The 16553-nt window shown below is 36.6% G+C and overlaps 1 protein-coding gene across 1 annotated transcript in view; it reads left to right on the forward strand.

Annotated features, from left to right (window-relative positions):
• LOC148658612 (synaptotagmin-6-like) overlaps window positions 1-16553 on the forward strand; it is a 95933-nt gene that overhangs the window by 76390 nt on the left and 2990 nt on the right. The window contains exons 3-5 of the mRNA XM_088640047.1: window positions 3729-4287; window positions 10905-11025; window positions 14994-15165. Of these exons, the coding sequence (XP_088496173.1) occupies window positions 3729-4287; window positions 10905-11025; window positions 14994-15165 (852 nt within the window). The remainder of the gene's footprint in view (window positions 1-3728; window positions 4288-10904; window positions 11026-14993; window positions 15166-16553) is intronic.

Genomic DNA, 16553 nt, shown 5'->3' on the forward strand with positions numbered 1-16553 from the left:
AAGGTCAAAAAAGAGCCAACAGAATCACCCCTGGAATGGAAGGAAACAGGGTAAAATCCAAAGACTTAAAAGAACTCATCCTCTGCAGCCTGTAACAGAGATGACTGTACTGAGATTCACTTTGGTATTTAAAATTCTGAAAAGAAATTAGAATCTTCTTCAACCTTGACAGAGAAACTAAGCCTGCAGGACAAAAATGAAACTTAAGGGCAAATGGTTTTCAGACAGAAAATAACATTGTTATACTGTGTTGTAAGTTGCAAATAAAATACCTAGTCTTTTTTGAAAACGTGATTCACTGGGATCCTTAGCAAAATAATTTGAGGATTGTCTCAGACCAGAAATCCAACAACAAAGACTTGAAATCTCTCCTTTCTTTGCAAATATTCTTGTCTTCTCACAAGAATTATGTATTAACTATCCTGGTGTTTCCTCAATACAATATATAATTAAATATAAAAGTCAGAAACGCAAGACTTTTTTGGAAATAAAAAAAACTGTTTTTCAAAACTGTACAGATCTAATGGAAGAAGGGAGTTTCTACAACATACTTTCCTATAAAAATGATTAATAGGGTAATGTAATACTGTACAGGTAAGAATACAACCATATTGCCTGTGAGTACATTACACGAGCAAGTGCAGACTACAAAATAAATTGAAGTTTGTGAGTTAGACTTCGAAGCAAAAAGACTGTACAAGTAAAAGCAGCCTAAACCAGTTAGGTGCAGAATTACATACAGTAACTGGGATTGCACTCTGATCTGTAGTATGTGGTGTCTATGTGCACTGCAGTCAATGTTTCTAGCAGTTTATATACAGTAGGTTGGCATGTGGAGGCAGTTGGCAAGATCTCTGGATGTAGTTTTAATACAGTAGTTACGTTTGTTACAAAGCTGGCCAGTGACACGACAATTTTAATGTTTACTGTTTAATTTTTAATGGTTCCACCATTGGGGTGAATGGAAGATACAGATACAGGATGCAGGGAGGTATACTGTAGTGGGTAGCTCGTTAGAACTGGTAACTGGCAGGTTGTGGGTTTGAGTCCCTGCTGCAGATACTGTTGTATCCTTGAACTACAAACTTTAGCCCTGTTGGTCCAGTCTGTCCAGCTTCATAAACAGGGACTAGCATTGCCTGGGGATGATCCCATCGATGAACTGGCTTCCAATCCTGGGTGGGTCTTGTGTTCTGTAGTTCTCTTATCACTATGGAAACAAGGATGAGCTGTGGCCTCATGAGCAGCTGTGTCTCTGCTATGGACGTTACCTTTACTTATACGAAGCAGGAGAGCAAAAGGAGCTTACAAGTTGGCAGTCAGCATGACAAGAGGATATGTACGAAGACACCAGGGGTCAGTGGTGTAGGAAAGAAGTCCAAAAAGGAGACTTTAATGGGAACAAAAGACAGAAGTGTTGATTTAGAGATGTGTGGAAAAGAATACATGACTTGAACAGCAAAAAAGGGTGATAAATATTTCCTCTACTTTTCTTGGTTGTTTTTTATTATTTTCCAGAAGGCTGTGGAATTTGTACAGATTAGAAAAAGCAACAGTTCACACACTAATCTTTCATATCCTCCTCGGAGTAGGATGTTCTCTACTCTCTGTGAAATACTATTTATCCACAGCTATGCATTATCTCAGACTCTACTGAATTTAACCATTAATCTTTCATGACTCACTATCTATAAAAATGCTTAGAAATCTAGTCAGATCATACCACATGTTCAGCATTGTAATAGAAATATTATGCACATGAAATACCATTCAGCTGATCTTGCTAGTTTGGTTGCTAGTGTATTTTTAATCTACAGTAATACACACTAAGCAGTAGTGATGGTTCTTTGTGAATACAATTCCAGAATAGAGTTTGGCAGTGTTGTCACATGCACCCAAAACCCTCTGTGAAGAGAAGAGTTTATTTTTCACAAGTGAAACTCACATTTAATTTCTATTCCTGTTATCTTCTCCTAGTTTCCATTGTGACTATAAGGTAGGGGTCTGGGCTGACATTGTCTATCCCTTTCAGGAGTTTGAATTTCTCAATCAAATTTCCACCAGGGGTGTGTGTGGACAACAGTTAATAATCATTGCTGAAAGGTAAAGACACAGGATTGTCCTAAATTAAATGTTGATTTAAATAATTGCAATGGCAAAGTATTTTTAATCCAAAAGGTTTTTAAAATGTCTTACATATTCTAAAGTTTTGCTTCATTTGGCATACATATAGAATAATACATTAATTGCAAGTGATCTGACTTTAGTTTATATTGATAAAGAAATCAACTAAATCTCCTGAGAAACTGAGCCAGTCAAAATTTTGTCAAAAAACTGGGGTGGGTCCTGTAGACCAGATGTTACAGGTTGGAATGGCTGAATCAGTAGCTGACCATTGTTAGGGTCTCAGCACAGCTGGCACAGAGCCACTGAGGCTGGGTGGGTTTGTGTTGGCGAGAGAGTCCTCAAACTGCATGAAAGAGTGATCCCTTGGATCAGCCATGAACTCATGGTCTTGAGGTGCTGTTGGTGAGAGTTGCACAGTTCTGCCAGCACATAGAAGATCAGCAAGTTTTCACTGTAGAACTCGCACTGTAATAATAAACACATGATTTGGAGGGTGAATGTTTCTAAGGAAAGTCTACACTATCTTCATCCATCCTTCTGTGGTGGTTCAAGGTTTTTTTTGGGGTGGAGGTGAGGGCACAGCTGGGGTATATTAATAAACGTGGAGTAACATTGGACTTAGAAATGGAAATGTCAGGGTTCAAATCCTCAGTATTACTCTGTTATTGTATTCCTGAGCAAGGCACTATACTTCGATTATAAGGACCTTGTTTCAATAAATTGCTTAACTACATACTGTAAATTAGTTTTAAAAAAAAGCTGCTTTGGATAAAAGTGTCAGCCACATAATTAATTCTAAAATGAAAAATAATGGCTCTGTCACAGTACACACAAAGTACAGATGTCTACTTATTTTCATTATTTTTACATTAATAATAATTAGAAGCAAGTGAAGTTACAACGTAACAGGGGGGCGGGGGGTACTGTATTGTGATAGCAGCAATAAACTAGGATGCACTCTAGGGTTTTTTATATTAGAAGATACAGTATCTACCTGGAATGGATTTTATTTCTATAGGTGGATAGGTGGTCTACCTAAGTAAAAAGGCAGTGATTCTTCCAGAGGATTCCATTACTAATTTGACCTGACATGGTGAACATTGCATGATGAAGATGAATCAAAGAAGTGGATTCAAACTTTTGTTATTAAATGGCAGATACAGAAGTAGAATTATGACATGTTTGTATAAAATGTGATAGATCTATGACTGCATAACTTGTCCTACACATTGAATATGTGATATGATGTCTTTCCGAGTATTTTTTACAATTTGATCCATAAAACATCTGATAATCATTTAAAATACACAATTTAATTGTAAACATAAATTTGATATTGTGTCTGCTATTGAACAGTACACTAAATGCAGATATGCGTCTTTTAATTTTTAATAGTTCCCACTACAGAAAAGTATAAATAAATCTTTGTAAACTATTTTTTCTGTAATCTTTCAATGGGGTCTGAAATTCCTATGTAATGAGCTACTAAAATGCATTGAAATATTTAGTGCATTGCATAAGTTTCAGTTTGTAAATTGTGTCCTTAAACAGACTGCAGTGCTCTGATTGGCTGCTAAGGATGTTTCCTGTTCTCTGTTTAGGCACAATTCATTTAAGAGGCATCTCCCAAGACAGATGCATGTATCAAGCCTGGACCTTGGCACAGACCTTCTGCATGTCGATGAACAGCAAACAAGTATAGGACGCATCAAACCAGAGCTTTACAAGCAGAAGTCTGTGGAGGCCGAGGACTCTTCCAAGAACAGTGCTAAGACATGTGGCAAGATCAACTTTTCCCTCATGTATGACTACGAGAACGAGTCCCTTGTTGTGAACATCCTCAAAGCCTTTGACCTTCCTGCTAAGGATCTCTGTGGCAGTTCGGACCCCTACGTCAAGATTTACTTGCTTCCTGACCGCAAGCGCAAGTTCCAGACCCGAGTCCACCGCAAGACCCTCAACCCAACGTTTGACGAGTCCTTCCAGTTCCCGGTACCATACGAGGAGCTGAGCTGCCGGAAGCTTCACCTTAGCGTCTTTGATTTCGACCGCTTCTCTCGCCACGACATGATCGGGGAAGTAATACTGGAGAACCTCTTTGAGGCATCAGACCTTTCAAGAGAGACATCGATCTGGAAAGACATCCAGTATGCCACGACGGTAAGGTGGCCCTGTGATTCTGCTTGCTTGTTTTACTGCTCAGGTGATTTGGTAGAGATTGTGTTAACTGCATTCACTTTGTCTATTTGAACCAAAATGTTCTGTGGTAGTTGAAAGGAAGATACAGTAGGCAATATTGTCACCTAGAAAGTGTACATAAGAAAGGTTGCAAGCAAGATTTAACCCATCTAGCCTCTCTCACCAGGGTCTTCAACAGCATTACTGAATAGCTGATTCTATACTCCCATAAGCCTTTGTGTAAAGAAGTGCCCATAGTTCATGTTACACTCTGATTCTGAAGAAGTGCACTGGGTTGACTTTGTTGGTGCCTTTGACCATTTTAAATACTTGAAACAGGTCCTCTCATTGTCTGCTCTGTCCATGGCTAAAGTAATGCAGTTCTTTTAGGCTATCAATGCAGAGGATGAATGTGTTTTAAATTCAGGAAGAATCTGGTTGTATCTCCTCTGGACTGATTTCATACAAGCAATTTTTATAATATGATTGTTACAAAACTGCAACATTATTATAAATGTGGTCTTAGTTCCGCATTGAACAATTTTAACTTAACATCTCCTGATTTAAATTCTAAGCTTTCAACTACATATCATAAAATTCTTCTTGCTTTATTTATTTCTTCCCCACATTCTTTTGAAGATGTAAATGATATGTCATCATGAACACCTCTTCAAGATCAACATTCCCTACTTCGTGTTTTTAGCTAAAGTTTTTACTTGCTGCATGAAATCCACAAGTGAATTTGCTTGACATTATTGATTTTTGTTCTTTAAGACATTCAGGCAAAATCTTTAAACTCTGCTAAGTAAGCATCTTCAAGGTGTCAGCATATGTTTGATTCTTAATCAGCTATTCAGCAACGAGAGGTATTTATAAGGAAGGGAATTTTATCTTTTTTTTCTGTCTGCCAAAAGAAGCAGCCCATAATAAAGTAAGTTGCTGGGGTACAACATGTCAAGATGTTGTACTGTATATAGTGATGCCTAAAGATAAGATCACTTTTTCTTGTATTAGGAATTTGTCCTTTCACATACCCCAACTTGCTCTCCATGAGACACACAGACAGGGAGAGAAGCTTGGGGTCAGAGCGCAGGGTCAGCCATTTATATGGTGCCCCTGGAGCAGCTGGGGTTAAGGGCCTTGCTCAGGGGCCTAACGGAGTAGGATTCCTCTACCAGCTGCGGGATATGAAGCAGCAACCTTCCAGCCACAGGCGGAGATCCTTAGCCACAGAGCCACCACAGGAACAGTAGACATGTTTCACACCTGTTTAAAAATGATCATTTTGATTGTTTTGCATTAGGAATTAATGCAGGTCACAGCATCCAAGAAGAACTCATTTTGTAGCTCAGCTTTGGCGGCAGCCTTATTGTGAAATCCTGCAAAGACTGCGTTCTTGCATTGCTGGTGTGGGATTCTGAAAAGCATATCATTTAAATATGTTTAAAAATGAATGAAATTCAGGCAGAATAGACCATTTTGTTTTTTAGTAACTCAGGAACAAAGGGTTGGAAAATGGAGGACTGAGATAGAAAATTAATTCTGTGGAATTTTACATGTGTTAAATATTATGGTAATAAATTCATAGCATCATACCATTTAGTTCACAAAAAAAGCAACAAAATATCCCTTGCTTCCTGTATACAATGATTCCTCTGACCTTTGCTGCAGTCTGTTATTTGCTTCACTTTACATTCCTATTATTACTGTAATGTAATTTTGTTCCTTCTTGCCCTTTGGCAAGGAACATACAATCATTATGAATGTTACTGTGAAAAAGAGACACAGACAGTGGTATTCTCAGCACTCTTATCATTACAGCAACACAGCATCTCTTCTACCAAATGTGCATAGAAAACGAGAAGAACCTGAACAAAGACACCCTCTGCAGCTGTGGCTCGGATCACACCAGCTGAGCAACTTTTGTGAAACAAAAGACACATTAACGAGTAATGCATAATGAAATGATAGCATTTTTAAAACATCAATCTTTAAAAACAATAATGAGATATTTCATTTGTTAATGAAACTCTGAAAACCTGACCAATTCAATTTGGAAATGAAAAACTGTATTTGCGTTAACAATGCACATCCATTAATATTAGTTATATTACAAATAGTATATATGCAATTATGTGTAATAATAGCTACAGTATAGCACACTGTAGATTTTGATACACTGTGGTCCTGAAGTTGTTTCTCATTTGTTTGACTGCATATTAATGCTATAAATAACAATCACTGCATGAGGAGGTTAAATCAGGAACAGCTGAATGTTGAAACAAACTTGTTAGTTGAAACAAATATTAGTTGAAAGAGTCTAAACAAATGTTACTGTGTTTAACTGTAGTGTTCCACATCCCCCAGAGGGGACTGTTCCAGCAGCCTCTTCCCTTTTTCCTTAAAACTCACTGTCTTCACCCTCCTTCTCTATAAAACAGGAAGGAGTATAAAAACCCTCCAGTGAGTAACATGCCCTCTGTGAAATAAAGGGCAATTAACCTTCTCCAACCTACAGTATCAGTCCCCACTTTGCCTACATAGAACCAGTTTGGTCATATTTCATTTGAAATGCTGTATATTGAATTGGAATGTCCAAATGAAAGATTGGTCCTGGTTTGGACTCACTCATGCGAATCTCAATGGCCCTGCATGCTTCTGAAACTCACTGCACACACTTTTAGTTTGAAGGTAGCTGCAGTAGGAGTTGTTAGAAATGCAGGATTCACATATTAATCTGTGTATTACATGTGACCAGGATGCAGCATGGCTTCAGTGAAACGTTAAATCGTGATGTTCGACTGAGTGACAACACATTTCACTCCAAGATATTTTAACAGTTGGTCGTAATTGGCTTAAGAAGAAACCAGGAAGGTGAAAACAATAAAGGAAAGTGGGATTTGTATCATTACAGTGCAAATGGCAAAACCACTTTGAGTGGCCTGGTGTCTTCTGCCAGGGCTTTTCTCTGATTAAAATAAAATATTGGGCATAAAACATTGGAAAAAACAGAACCTACAAAATGGGAGAAATCTGAAATCTTTGATAAGTTACAAATGAATTATGTACACTATCTCCTCGTGTTAATTAATTATAAAAACAAAATGAGGAACTTGTGCCAAATGCTAAAGGCATCTGTGGTGTGCAAATATGTTTCCATATATATAAATATGTATTATGTGCACAATTGAAATGCAGTCTTTTCAAGGGGGCAAGAAATTAGGAAGCAACTGTTACAAGCAAAAATGATGTTAGAAAGTTCAACTCCTTCAATATTTCAAATCTAATTTGAGGTTTGGCAGCAAGCGCAGCATGTGTGGATTTAATAAAACATTTTACTTTTTTTATCCTGCTGTTCCTTCCTGAGTTTAATAAGTGTGAAATCCTGGTCTAATATATAACAAATATGCCAAGTGGGTTTTTAATGAAAAAATAAACATTGATTGATTGACTGTTTGATTGATAACATGATAGAAGATTATATCTCTTATGAGCAAATTGACTTTTTCTCCTTGAACTAAATCGGGAATCAAATATACATTTTCACAAGGACACATTACCATTTAATTTAAAAGCAGTTTTAGGCCGATTAAATATGGCGGTTCTCAACTGAAAGCTTTTTTCTGCAGTATTTCAGTCTATTTAATGCATCAACATTACTTTTGTTCAATTCAGTTCAATTCAGAGAGGACTGTAAACTAATAACTTTAATAACCTGTTTTTAATAGTTTTTGCATAATCATTTCCATTTCAGGGCGTACTTTTAGAGTGAAATACTTCTGTGTACTTCTAAAAAAAGAAAGTTAACTGCTGAGTGTAATCTAAAATAACATTCTCCAACTCCCACATTCAGTGGAGGTGAAATGTAGTTGACAGGGTATGCCTTCCCAAAGGAACAAAGTCTGGATTATCTTCTAGGCCTTGCATCAGCAACTATTTCTTGGCATATGAACTACATATTTTTCATTAAATGAAAGAGATTACATTTTTAAAATATCTGTCTTATTTGTCATTGAAAGAGTCGTCTTAGTTATGGTACTACTTCAAACTTGCGATGGGCTGCTCAGGGTTGACACCTTTCGGTGCCCCTGGGATCTTTTTATGGGGTAAAAAGGTAAAGGACAAATCCAAAAACGTTTTTAAGAAATGTGAACAAACATTTCATTTTTTACTGATTCTTCCACCATACATTGCCTCAAGGAGTTTTCTTCTGATGGGAAGGAAAACGAAAAGAGAATTTCAAAACTATACAATAGATCTTTAGATTCATATGTAAAAACTGAAACGTGTAAAATTTTGTTATTGCAATGAATGCAAGAAATTAAACACCCACATCTACATTTGTAGTAAAATGTGAATTAATAGCATATGTTTTTAACGAACTTTAAAATTAATTAACAGATGTCTGATTTAAAGTGCATATGCTAAATTATGTAAATGGTATTTTTTTAATTCAGCTTACAGATGGCCTCAGAAGGTGCCTTTCCCCATTTTAAGAGCTCTGCCTCTTTCAGTACCTCTCTTATTCCCTGGGATTTTAAGGAATCTTTCTTGCTCTTTTGTAATATTGCAGCCTAGCTTTAGATATGTAATAATGAGTGAATACAGTATTCTATCTATCTAATATCTATAAAAAACATAAATGTATTATCTGTCATAAATGCTATCAACATGACCCAGTGCCTTGATTATGTACTAGTGTTAACTGGTCAAGCACATAAACTGTGTTACCAGTTTGAAAATACATTGTACGGTCAATAATGTTTTTGTTTTAATTACTCATTGGCATAAAAAGTAAGATGTTAATATTACTGGGCCCAAATTACTTAGGATATACTGGACTCACCAAATTTACAACCTCCTTTTGTGTCTTTCTGTCTCAGCGTCACTATTTTTTTATTACGTTTGATCTAATCAGACTCATCATACTCTGCTCTGGAAATGTTCAAATAGATAATGGCTTCCTCAAAGGCCAAGAGGAAAACCTGTTGCATGGTCCTGCAGTCATATGGGAGGTCACAAGGGACCACAGTTTCATAGAAAACATCTGTTGGTCAAGTTTATTGACTATGGATGAAAGCGTCTGGACTGGAATCTACAAATTCACCAATAGTGGTGAGATTCATAATATACTTCAGACTGGAGTTTTACTCTATAGTCCATTACAATAGATTTTGGTCCACTGTACATATACAAGCAATTAAAAACTCTAGGTGTTATAATTTTAAAGCCTTTTTATACTGTGTCATTGTGAAGATCTTCAAAAATAACCAAATGTCCTTTCCAGGCAGTAAATTAATTTTTTAAATTTTAAAATAATTAAAATTAAAAAATAAATGTAACACAAACATCAAACAATCCTTATGCTTTTATATCAAGTTACAGATCCAGAGAAGGCTAAAAGCACTGCCCCTTTCAAGTGAATGCCTATGATATTCAGATTTAATGGACGGATTATACAATGATAGTTATATAACTTATCACTAGGGCAGTTGTTATTTTTCTGTATAACCATATTAATCAGAAAGACACTAAAGTGTCTTGGTGAGACCGTTCAATAATCTTGTAGCTACTGCTAAAGTGGCAGAAAGCAGTTAGCTCCTTGTGTGCAGTGCTAATTTTATTGAGCTGTGGTGATTTGCAGCAAAAACACAAAGCATTCCTTTTAATTGGTGTCATAAAACATGCTCTGGCAGAGAGGCACAAGGGAATGGTCATGGCTGTTGTTTAATGAAGTGACAAGCACGTGAAATTTAAAGGCAGAATTCTAGAGCTGGACAATGTGGGGAACTTTATAAGGCTTCAGACAGCAGAAAATTTAAATATAGGATTTTCAATGTTATATCTCAAAGCTTTGAAGTGGAATAACAGCTGAATTTTTCATGTTGTGCTACAGTAGCTTATCAGAATGGGTTTCGTTGTTTAAAATAGCATGCAGTAACACGAAATGATGAATGTAGCTGTATAGTAGTTCTCACAAAACCACACAGTACGGCATGGGCATTGAAGTAATAAACATGAGCTTGTAATCAGAGTTACTATCAGACATTAAATACTTCATGAATGGTTCTTGATAAATAATTCTCTTTACTTTTTCTTAGCAAAAAAAAATAGTTCATTATCTTTACTTTATTTTTCAAATTTCCTTGAGGACACATTTTGTCTGTGGTGTTTTGTTGTTAACCCCTTACTGTGTTTTCATTTTAGTGATATGTAGAGAGGTTATGAATGCCACTATAGCAAAACATAACATCTGTACTTGCAACAAGTGTTTCATTCATGACTTTTGTCACATATACAGACATAGTTCAGGTGGGTAACTGCGTCAGCATGCAAAGGAACAAGTAATAGGTTTATTCCATGCTGAAAAGAGAAGAAATCACTGACACCCGAAGTGGACTCCACAGCCGAAAAGTTGTTTCCTTTCGTCTCTTTTCAGCATGGAATAAACCTATTACTTGTTCATATACAGACCTATACAAGAACTTTTTTTCCATGGTTTTAATTTTGTAAATAATAATAAAGTGGTGGTCTCATTCTCCCTAAAGAGCTCTGAATGTATGCTCAAGTGAAAACTGTGCTTTCACTCCTCTTCACAGGAGAGTGTTGATCTGGGAGAAATCATGTTTTCACTATGTTACCTGCCCACTGCTGGCCGTCTCACACTCACAGTGATTAAGTGCAGAAATCTCAAGGCCATGGACATCACTGGCTACTCAGGTAAGAACTGAAAAGTGCATTTTTAGAATCTGGCTCCCTGCAACCCTGCATGTATGAAGCTGTTAGAAAAAGGGTGGATGGATGAAATTCAAATTGACACTATTGTGGTCACCAAAATGATGATTTCTGTGTGAATGTACTATAGTTACTATTGGTATATGAACCACTTTAACACACTCAGTTCTATCATTGCCAGTCCTGGAACATTCGAGAAACTGAATATTTGCAAGAAATGTCACAGTAATAAAAACATACAAATCTGAGTGCAGCTTTCAAATAGGAAAGATCACTAGTCGGAAAGCCTCAGCTCAAAGATCTTATGTAAAATTGGCTGTGTTGATGGTACATCTTTAAGGGAATGCCAGGAAAAACAGATGTTTTTTTCATTAAGGATGCGAATCCTCTTTTTCAACTCTATTTTTCAACATTCAACGGTCTCATTAACTGCATGATTTTATTCACTAGCACAATTTTATCCTAAAACAATGTATAGAGAGAACTCAGAGGCTAACTGGTCTGTTCCCACTTGCATTTTAAATAGTTTATTTTTCAAGATTCCTATTCCTTTGTATTCTTCTGCATTTTTCTTTATGAAGAATTCCAGCCCTTTTCCTTTAATAATATTAATGTGTTGGCTGTTGTTCATTTTACATGATTTGACAGTGTTGTTTGTTTTGTAATTATCAATTGAAAAACAAAATAATATCGTTAAGTACAGTTTTGCAGATAGAAATTCAAGTAAAAGTGAACACCAAAAATACATATCTCTGGACAACTTTATATTGCTGTTCTGGAATGATAGAAAACATATACAGTATATATATATATTTGCTGAATACACATCATATATGGTCTTTTGTCTACACCTGTATTGCTGAAGTAGATGTTAAAAGGCTAAATGCCATGTTATTGTTACAGCAGGTCAACTTATATGTCGAACACTAATACAAGTGTCTGCTGCTTCAGTTGCTTAATAAAGTGTCAAGCTTATATTAAATACTGTATGAATCTCATTAATTGAAGTTTCACAAATTGATTATTACTTTCATTTCATCTGCAGGAAGGAAGGCTTTAACAATTGTCCGCGCAATATTTAAAACCTTCCTTTGAAGATCTGATGACTTTCCATTGTGCTTTACTTCAGTCTGTGAGCAACATCCATAGCAATTACATTTTACCCCCCAAGCAATCCAGTTTTACACTAAGTTATTTCATCTGCTGTATTTTCTATGAGCTCAAGATAAACACGACAGCTTACATATGCTTTGAGGCGCCCAGGCGGAATGGATCTAAGAATCTAAATGCTTTATTTTAACTACAATCAGCTTTTACCAAAAACAGTACAGTAAATCTGCAGCTAGACTCTAAAATATTCAGACACAAGTGCAAAAAATGTGAATACAGTACATCTACCTAGAAATATTTAAAGAATCCTCCAAGTGCTATAGCCACTTCTTCTTTTATCAATAGGGCATTTCATTCAATCCCACACAATTCTGAGTTTCTTCTGCCTATATTAAATATTGTTATTGAGTTTAATTGCTATCATCATTTTCTTTCATGGTCTATAGGGAGTCTGCATTTTCTCGTGTGTCTTGGTTAATCTTGAAATTCTCCATTGCCCTGTAATGGACTGGTGTACCAGTACAGGGTGTTGATTGGATTTTCACCCAGTGCTCCTGTGATAGACTCCAGGTTGCTGTGATCCTTACCTAGAATGAATAATTGTCTGATGTTCTTTAATATGTATATTTTTTTTATATATGGAGAAATAATTTACATGATATTCATGGAATCTAAAACTGGTCTCAGAAATGGTAAAATTAAAGATAAGATACAAAAATAAAGCAAGGATGCACTTCTGCTTCTAGCATATTTTATCCAGTTATTGTTTCTCCAGAACACTCTTGGTCTTCTCTTTTGTAGCCTAATACTGCCACCTAACTACAGAAACAAAAACTTCTCCTGTGTCAGAATAATTATAATTCAGTATCCTGGTTAAAAAAAACTTTCTAGAACTAGAATTTGTTAACAAAAACATTTAAGGACAGTAGGGGCACACACAAAAATAACTGGATTTAAAAGACTATTTTATATAATAAGTATTTTAAAAGTAGCTACCATAAGATGTGTCCGTGCTCTTGTTCAGTAGCCTAAAACCAACTCTGAGACATGAAGCCGGAGTGAATCCCTGTAGGTTTCCGAATTGCACTCTGGAGCAACAGTGGATTATCAGACCCTCTGGAGCCTGGAACCGGAGTTGAGCTTAAAAAGCTGCTGGATTCTCTCCTGACAAGCACTGCAGCTGCTGGATAGATGAAGTGTAACCCATCTGAGTAGTATGTGCCATAAAACATCTACATAATGTAAATGGGAAACCTTTCTCTTCCTGGAATAGCTATGTCCTTCTTCAGATCTTATCAGATCTATTAGAACCTCAGTGCAAAGGATACAAAGGCTTTCAACACAGAGAGATTAAAAAAAGAACAAAAATGTATTTCACACAAATCATAAATAATTAACAATAACAAATAATTAACAAAATCTGTAGTAAGGATTCAAAATAAGTACTTAAAGATAGTCAGGCTACATCTGCTTAAAACAGTGATTCTGTAATGAGCAGCTGTCTCTCGGAGCTGTTGCATCCCTAACAACTAAAGCACAATTTTGAGATGGGGTGGGCAGTTCTGATCCTGGTGAGCCTGTACTGTATGTCTATATATCTCAGCCCTTAACAAGCTCAATCAGCTCATTATTGGCTTAGTGGGACTGATTTAACAGCTTCCTCCAACCCCTCACATGCCAAAGCTCTGAAGAGAACTGGAAAACCTGAAGACAGACTGCAGACCAGGTTTGCCCACCTCTGATTTAGAAAGAAAATTAGTGAAGGCATGCGCACACAAGTTAGCTAGGGATCTGGTGGTCCAGCTGATTCCAATTAGGATTTTTTTAAATAGGTAGAGAACACAGGTTAAGGTTGGGGGAGCAAGAGTTGGCACCAAAATGAGTCCTGTTGTTTAAATACTCATCCGTTGTTCTGTCAATTTAGAAAAAGCTATTCTGTCATATTGAGAAGATCATTTGGTAAGGTTAGAGATGTGGGAATGGATTGCATCTAGAAGTATGAAGAGTGAAGCACAGTTTGCTTTTCCCAAACACACATTTAACTACTAGTGGCGAGCACACTCGGAGGACTTGGGGCTCCATTGGGAAAGAAGGTGTGAGCTCTCAAGTAGACAGTAACTTATGAGCAGGAGGTAGATTTAATTACATACAGAGTTCCAGCCTCAGCCCTGCCCAGCGATTCCCCATATGATTATATTCCGCTTCAGAGCATGCAAGGTGCAAAGACCCAGCTATCAGGTGGTTAATCTGTGTAGGTTCTCCAACACCATGCGATCAGTTAAGGAGAATCTGCAAGAACATCTCAGTTCTGGGCCTCATGACCCTGGTTGGAGAGGGTCTAGTGGTCTCTGTTTACTTAAATAATGTAACCAAGCTTGAGATGGATGCACTGTTGGGACTTGAATACTGAATTGCTAACCTAACTTCTGTAAGATACTTTGGATAAAAGCATCAGCCAAATAAATTTCAAATAATAGCATGAAATGTCAATATTTGTTTTTTCAATTAAAAGAAAGTCTGAGGCTGAATTGAGTTTTTGAGTTCTTCTTGACATGTGGTTTATCTGTATAGTGCGTTTAATCTTGATTACTACTAATGTTTTCCACCCTGTGTCCATGTCACAAAATGAGAAAAGGGCTTAACCAGTATTCTATACCCCTGCTCTGGTGCAGCCATTCCAAAGAGACATGTAAGTTTTGTACTGGACATATAGGATTTGGCAACACTGTATTTCATTGATCAAACCAATAAAATTCCATCATAAAGTTGATTTGGCTACATATCCCCTACTCTCTGTTGTGCTAGATCTTTTCTTTTCTTCTCCCTCCTTTTTCCCTTCGCAGACCCCTATGTGAAAGTGTCCCTTATATGCGATGGAAGACGCCTGAAAAAGAAGAAGACGACTATCAAGAAAAACACACTTAATCCCACCTACAATGAAGCGATTATCTTTGACATCCCACCAGAGAGCATGGACCAAGTCAGTCTTCTCATCTCAGTCATGGACTATGACAGGTATGCATCCTACAGTATGTTCACACCAACACAGAGGACAGACATAATTTTAAAGACATTGTCATCATAATTGCCCTGCGATGGATTCCGCCTGGTGCCTAATGCTTGCTGGGATAGACTCTGGCCCCCTGAATTGAATAAAGCATTTAGAAAATGGATAGATAGATCATCCTCATAATACTAACTATACAAGGACTGAACAAACTGCAAAAGTATTCCTAAAAACTAAGCATATTTGAAGCTAATTTTCATTATGCATTTTCACCTCCTGATCTATCTGTTATTTTTACATAAAAAATAGGTTGTATAATTTAATGTTCAGTAATATTGTGTCTTGTATATTAAAATGATTTATGTGTGCAGAGTATACACACTTTGATAACATGACAAAAAAACAAAATTATAATTAAGAAATACTGTCCATATAGTCCATACTGTGCAAATACATTAATATACTGTATGTAGGATATGGCTCTCACTTCACAGATGTAGCAGTGCCATTTATGTATTATCATTGTGGGATTCTTTGAAGTGTAGGATCTGTATGTAAATACCCTTTTAAGTACAAAATAAACAAAAAACATCAAACTTCATTTTAATTATGTTATTACACAGAGAATGAGAAGACAGAAGCATACCCTAAAACTGACTTTGTACAGTGTATAAATGTTTAACACAGTTTCATCATGGCATTCTCCTTATACATGTGATTTGCAGTGTTCTCCCTACTTTAGCAAATCAACTTGCCCCTTCAAGTTTTAATTTTGGTCAGCTTTGGACTGCTTCTTCAACCACACCCTGTTTGCATTTGTATCTTTATCTTCTCATGTGGCAACACTGCACTGTCTCAACCTATAATGATTGCAATTACTAATTTCAAAAAGCTGTTGTGGGAAGAGCCAACAATAATAAAAAAAACAGATTTGAACCAGAGTGCATGATAGTGATTTATGTTGAATTTGACAAGAAATTGATAAAACAGACCAAATGCAAAGCTGCAATTTTAAAATTGTGTAATGGACTACTAATAACATACAATATTTTCAATACTTCTTTCAAATCTGGTCAGTTGATGCCACAAAAGTAAAGAGTTCAGAGACAGATTACAGGACCTCTTAAAAATATTGAGAAAGTCAACCCAAAACACTACTGCAAGCTCCACTAAAAATACAGGTACACAAGGAGAAATTCTGGCGCTTTCTGATCTCAAAATTGGGGTTCAGACTTAAACTTAGACCGGGTGTTTGAACAAACTTATACGGCTCATTCCATAGGAGTCTTCCATAACCAGCTGGGTGCCTGAGAGACTGCTCAAGTGCTCGCCACCAGACATGCAATATTAGCTGACCTCTCCTTCATACTGTAGCTTTCGAATGCTCTTTGTAGCA

Source organism: Lepisosteus platostomus, chromosome 7 (assembly GCF_059453375.1).
Source record: "Lepisosteus platostomus isolate fLepPlt1 chromosome 7, fLepPlt1.hap1, whole genome shotgun sequence".
In the NCBI taxonomy this organism is placed as follows: Eukaryota; Metazoa; Chordata; class Actinopteri; order Semionotiformes; family Lepisosteidae; genus Lepisosteus; species Lepisosteus platostomus.